This window comes from Peromyscus leucopus, chromosome 4 (assembly GCF_004664715.2).
Source record: "Peromyscus leucopus breed LL Stock chromosome 4, UCI_PerLeu_2.1, whole genome shotgun sequence".
Classification (NCBI taxonomy): domain Eukaryota; kingdom Metazoa; phylum Chordata; class Mammalia; order Rodentia; family Cricetidae; genus Peromyscus; species Peromyscus leucopus.
In genome coordinates, this window is record NC_051066.1 from 86,342,469 (window position 1) to 86,348,812 (window position 6,344).

At 36.7% G+C, this 6,344-nt stretch overlaps 1 protein-coding gene across 1 annotated transcript; it reads right to left on the minus strand.

Moving 5' to 3' along the window:
* Positions 1–370: 370 nt before the first annotated feature.
* LOC114689200 (olfactory receptor 4F6-like) lies at positions 371–1,309 on the minus strand. The gene has a single exon (XM_028863585.1). It carries the CDS (start codon positions 1,307–1,309, stop codon positions 371–373), a length of 939 nt encoding a protein of 312 aa, XP_028719418.1.
* Positions 1,310–6,344: the final 5,035 nt, after the last annotated feature.

A 6,344-nucleotide genomic window follows, 5' to 3' on the forward strand; every position in this document is an offset into this window, starting at 1 on the left:
CTGTTCCATTTTTAAACTTAATATCTTTGCATTAAACAAAGAAACACGCCAATGGCAGAACATCTTAAAACTTGTACAGTTATTGTTAGAACCAAAATTACATTTGTCATAAACACATGTAAAAGCAATTATTGGCACATTTATTTGAGAATTATGAGGAGTTAATAAAATATTTGATTTCTATATATGTTATAGAAACACCTTCTTTCTCTTCAAGGAAAGAGTCACCCATTATACAATGGAAACATCAGAGACTCACATGAGAGGTGGTGATTGTCTGGATGTACTCAAAGGATTTCTATCACAAAGCCTTTTAGGAGGAATGAGCTTCTAGTTTTCACTTGGGAATTTTATGTCTCAGTCAAGCCATCTATATTGACTTTCTAAAGCCCAGGAGTTGATAAAACCCTTTCCTGATGGCTATCTTCATCTCTCTGTTCCTGAATGTATAGATAACTGGATTTAGAAAAGGAGTCAAAACTGCATCAAATATAGCTAGAAATTTATCCACATGTGTTGAAGGAGCAGGCCACACATAGAAAAAAATCAATGGGCCAAAAAACAAAACTACGACAGTAATATGAGCCAACAGAGTAGAAAGGGCCTTGGATGGACGTCCTAAGGAGTGCTTCTGGACAGTAATGAGGAGGAAGACATAGGAAATGATGAGTAAAAAGAATGCAACCAAGGAAATGAACCCACTATTGGCAGTGACCATGAACTCAAGTTTATAAGTGTCTGTGCACGCAAGTTTGAGAAGTTGTGGTATGTCACAGTAAAAGCTGTCTAATATGTTAGGGCCACAGAAGGGCAAATTTATAACAAAGGCTAACTGGGCTGATGAATGAATGAGGCCAACAATCCAAGCAGCCACTAATATTAACAAGCACATCCGTGGGTTCATGATGGTCAGATAGTGGAGAGGTTTGCATATGGCCACATACCTGTCAAAGGCCATGGCTATGAGCAACACCATCTCAGTGCCTCCGACGGCATGACTAAAAAAGATCTGACTGATACAGCCTCCGAAAGAGATGACTTTCTGCTTTCTAAAAAGATCACAAATCATTTTGGGTGCTGCAATGGAACAAAATATAAGATCAATAACAGAGAGATTTGCCAGTAGAAAATACATGGGTGAATGCAAGTAAGGGTCAGAGGTGACAGTGACAACTATGATGAAATTTCCTGTCAAACTGGACACATAGAAGAGACAGAAGAAGAAAAAAAGAAAAATCTGGATCTCCCAGGAATTTGAGAGCCCCAGCAGCACAAATTCAGACACTGCAGAATGATTTGCTCTCATCATGGGCCCAACTCAGGGATTCACTTTATTGTTACCTAAAGGGGAAAATCAGAATATTCAGATTAATAGTGTATTCATACTCACTATGATAAGGTGTATTAACTGTGGATAGCAAATATTACCTGAGAATTTCATGAGAATTGAATTGCATTCTGTTGGCCGCTCCTACTCTTGCTACAAATGATAATCAAAGTGTTACCAAAGAGAAGAGTTGCTGCAGAGATCTGTAACACAAGAAATTGGGAGAAATCCAGTCGACTGGTATGCATGTCGCACCTGATCAAACACAAAAGCAAGAGCATTTGATGTTGGTTTGCTGAGTTAGTGAATTCAATGTTAACCACCCTCTCACTGGAGTCAGAATTACTGATCTCACCTACCACACATGCAGAGTAGACAATGGCTATTGACTAAAGAGACTCTGGTTTTGTTGCTCAAGCCAGAAATCGTCTTTCTCTGTATTGTAATTTCTAAGATATCACTCATTCTTTCATATTCAAATTACAGAGCACCTCATCTGTCACATCCTCCTCATGACCCACCCATACATTCACCCGTTTGATATTGGATACTCTGTCTTAATCACACTGGTTGAGTTAAAAAGAAAGGTTTTTGAGAAAATTAATGATTTGGTTGAGAGAATTCATATCTATGAATCCATTTCATTCATTGTATACCAAGGAATATTTTACATACTAGTAAGTAGAGACAAAGGCAAAATGCATTTTTAAAGTATTTAATCTCCTAAATTTATGTTTTTACACATATAAGTATACAATTAAAAATAGATATTCAAATTAAGAGACCAGTCATTTTGTAGGAAATTTAAGAAAGGAGAACCCAGGGCAGTATTAGTATTGTGATTCTAAAATGTGGCTCATGAGACAGCTCTTGTTCATCATTCAAATGAGAAGAAACATGAGAAAAATGAGTGAACAGTGAACAAATCTAAGTTATATGGGGAGATAATATTTCATGCAGATACAACAGCAAAAGCAAAAACCCTAAGGTGTGAACTGTACTGCAATGTCCAAAGAACCATACAGAGGTAAAAGAGACTAAATGTGTGGGAAGTGAGAGTGGTGGAGATGAGGTCTAAGGGGCAATGGAAACAAAGATCTTTTAAGTTGTGATAGGCCATTATAAAGGCACACTATCAGAATGCTTCAAAGCCCGTGGCTAAATGGGATCACGCAGGCTTGTCTATAACAAAGGGTAAAATTATCAACTAAACAATCAAAACTATAAAACAATAGCAAATTCACAGAAAAATAAAGTTGTCTTTCTAAACATTAAAATTGGTATGTAAAAAAAAACTTTTCTATACATCCAAAATAATATAGTAATGTCTTCAAGGTTTTAGACAGTAAAAACTAATGTCTTTAATGGATATGTGTAAATTCTCTTTCCTGAATACTTTCTGGAAAGAGCAGAAAGTGCTTGGGCAACTGGAATTTCCATGTTAGGAAAGCGTATGAAGCCTAAGATTATCTAACAGTTATGAAGATGAGTAAAATAGAACTAAAGGAAGAATTAAAGAAAGAAACCAAAAATTAAATAAAGAAACTTAAGACAGATGACCAAAAAGGAAGGAAGGAAGGAAGGAAGGAAGGAAGGAAGGAAGGAAGGAAGGAAGGAAGGAAGGAAGGAAAAGAACCAATCAGAAGATACATTTCAATGTATCAGAAGACATTGAAATGACATGACTGTGTCTTCCAAGTCTCCAAGAGAAGAGTTGTACCCAGTGGCCCCTGGGGACTCAGTGATCTCAGAACATCTTTTATTCTGAGTAACCTGAGCTCATTCTAAAAGAAAATTTTGATTATTTTTGTCCTCCAGGATATCCATCCATTATTATCTTGTCTTCTTTTATTTATCTCTTACCTAAAGGACATAAAAGTTAGAAACCATGACTTTCTAACATTTCCTTTCTAAAAATCATCTTATATAGTTGATTTGCCTAGACTTAGTCTCCTAGAACAGATTTGTAGCCATTTGAAGTTCATGCTTAAAGAAGATAAAGGAATTGGTTGCCTCAGTTATAAAATCAGAGAAGTCAAATTTCCGGCCCTGTGCACACCAACGAGACATCTAATTTTTACAAAAATACACTATTTAGTAATACAATATTCATCTTTTGGGGCCATTTGTGTTCCCCGTCATTTTAATAGTGCATATTTCTCTGCTCTTAGAACTATCAGGCCAAATATTTGACCTATGCAAATGGTCTGTTTTTCCACAAACAAAAAATGCACAGATGATACCAAATATTCTGCTACTCAGTTCTTTGCCTGTTTTCCTTCCTTTTTAGGTTATCTGTCTCGAGAAGTAAGCAGTCAAATTGTTCCCCATTCCCTCACATTTTTCATAATGTTGATCTCTGTGTCCCTGGATTTTGTTTCCACCACCCCCACCCCCACTGGATCTGATCTAAATGTATTTTATGTGTGATAACTCAAATTAGAAGGAAACATAAAACAAATAAAAACTAAATAAACATAATTCATAGCAAATTCTTGATTTTCCCATTTAATACTATTTTAGCAATCTTCATGTTTGTAAATTATATGATTCTAAAATTGAATATACAAGAGAGACTTTAAAAAAAAACTCTACAGCTATTCTACGTCTAATTTGTGTGTCTATCGCTTGGATTTTGTTTCAGTAAAGGCCACAGAGACCTACAATCTGTTAATTATTTCTAGTTAACTTGCCTGTGAGCGTGGAAACAAATCAAAACCAGTAGTTCCAACTCCAGCCTCTACACTCTATGTACCTACTTTGACTCTTGAAGTGGTTAATAACCAAATCCTTTACTAGATCATACTTTAACCTCGAAAATCCTCACCTACGCTGAAGACTTCAGATTGTCCTTAAACCAAAGGTACATTTTTTTGATACAAGGTAAAATTCAATGTCTCTTATTTGCCTTTCTCAGAGAGAGAGAGAGAGAGAGAGAGAGAGAGAGAGAGAGAGAGAGAGAGAGAGAGAGATCTGCTACCCGCTGGTTTTCTGAAACTGAATTGAGAGTGTGTCCAACTTTTCCATTGTCATGTTCCATTTCCATCTTTCACCTACCTATTTCCAAGAGGAAGCATCTTTCAGTCAGAGAATTCCCTAACAACTGAGTTTTGGCATACACAGCTGCTCTTCTAGAAAAAGCTGAGTGAATAAAAGGGAACATTAATTAAGAGAATGGAGACTAATGACCAGGTGCTGCTGGAAAGCCTACATTTGCCAACATTGCTCATGTGACCCAGGGAATTGCCGTTGGAATCCAATTGTTTTGGTGAAAATAACAAATGAACTCTAATGGGTCACTGGAGAGGAAATGAAACTAAAACAGCCAGTTCTTAGACTATCAGCTTTGGTGATTTTATCTGTCAATTCGAATTTGATCACTGGAGACTTAAAATGAAGCAGCGTATTTGAGAAAGGAAAGAACAGTCAAAGTCATGTGACTCACTATATAGTTCAATGAACACATATAATCCAGAAGAATCCAAAAACAGTTTGCTTTCTTTTGCATCACAAAGTTGTCAACAATTCTACAATCTCCAGAATTATACCAGAAGTTATCTTGTTAAAGCCCACTAGATTGTAAGTTCCTTGAAAGTAAAGAGCCACACCTGGAGTTTATTGGCTCCACTTGTTCTCCAAGTCCAAGGACCTTCAAGCCCCACAAAGAAATACACACATGCAAGCACAGCATTTTAATCTTTTCTAGATAACAGTGTTCTTAAGGGCATGAGCAGTGCAAAGGAGAGAAACAGAGAAGAGAGAATGTGTAAGTCTACTTATAAGGCTCCGGACATACATCCTGGAGGAACCATCACTTTAATAAACACAAAATTTTTAGCTAGGAGTGAGGGAAGTGAGGATTAATTCTAAGAAATAACAGCGTACTGATTGAAAAGAGTCTGTTGTGTTCAGCATTGTGTGTGTTGCTGTTTTCCTTTTTTACTATTATGCTCATATATTCTTCATAAAGTATATATTATATATTCAGCATATTCACTCCCATATTCCCCCACCCTCCCTTTTCTCACTGCTCCCTCTCCCATTATTTTCCTTTATTTCCTTAGATAGTTTTGTGTTATATACACATGCATTATTTTACAAAGCCATATAAACTCCAGTAACCACAAATATGGAAAAACAGATATTTGTCTTCATGGCTCAACTCACTTAATATGATTATCTCCATTTCCCTGACAGTGACATGACTTTGTTCTTTTTTATGGCTGAAAAAAATTCCATTGCGTGTATATACCACACTTCCCTTATCCATTTCTCTTTTGTGGGACACCTAGGTTTGGTCTATGACCTACCTACAGTAAACAGCACTGCACTGAGCACTAATGTGGAAGTATCTCTGTAATGTACTGTCTCCAAGTAAACACACAGAGTGCTCTAGGTGGGGCTTACAGTTAATCTCTTTTCAGTGTTTTCAGAAAAAAAAAGTTTCCATAGAGTCTGGACAAGTTTATGCCTTCCTCCAGCAGGGCAAAAGTGTACCTGATCAGAACTGGATATTTATTTTCCTTTTTTTTCTAATTTTTATTAGCTTTGAGAATTTTGTTCAATGTATTTTGATCATATTCATCCCCTCCCCAGCTCCTCCCAGATGTGCCTCTGATTTCTTATCTGGACAATTGTGATGTAGTCTTGTCCTTTGGGATCCTAGTAAGTGCAGTTGATGTTGCTCATACACTGTTGGATGTGTGGCTTTCCACTACAGTGTAGTCAATCCACCACCAGTAACACTCTTACAATTAACTCTCCCCTTCCAAGCAGCTATTAATTGCCAACAGCTTTTTGCTAGGAGTGGAACTTTATGCCCACCTTCCCTTCTCCATGCTAGAATTTTATCTGCCTTTTTCTTTCTTTCTTTTTTTTAAATATAACAAAATAAAATATAAGCTAAAACAAAAGCTATCACATTGGAGCTGGACAACACAAGCCAACAGAAGGAAAAGAGCCTGAGAGAAGTCACAAGAATCAGAGACCCACTTATTCACACACTCAGGAATCCCAT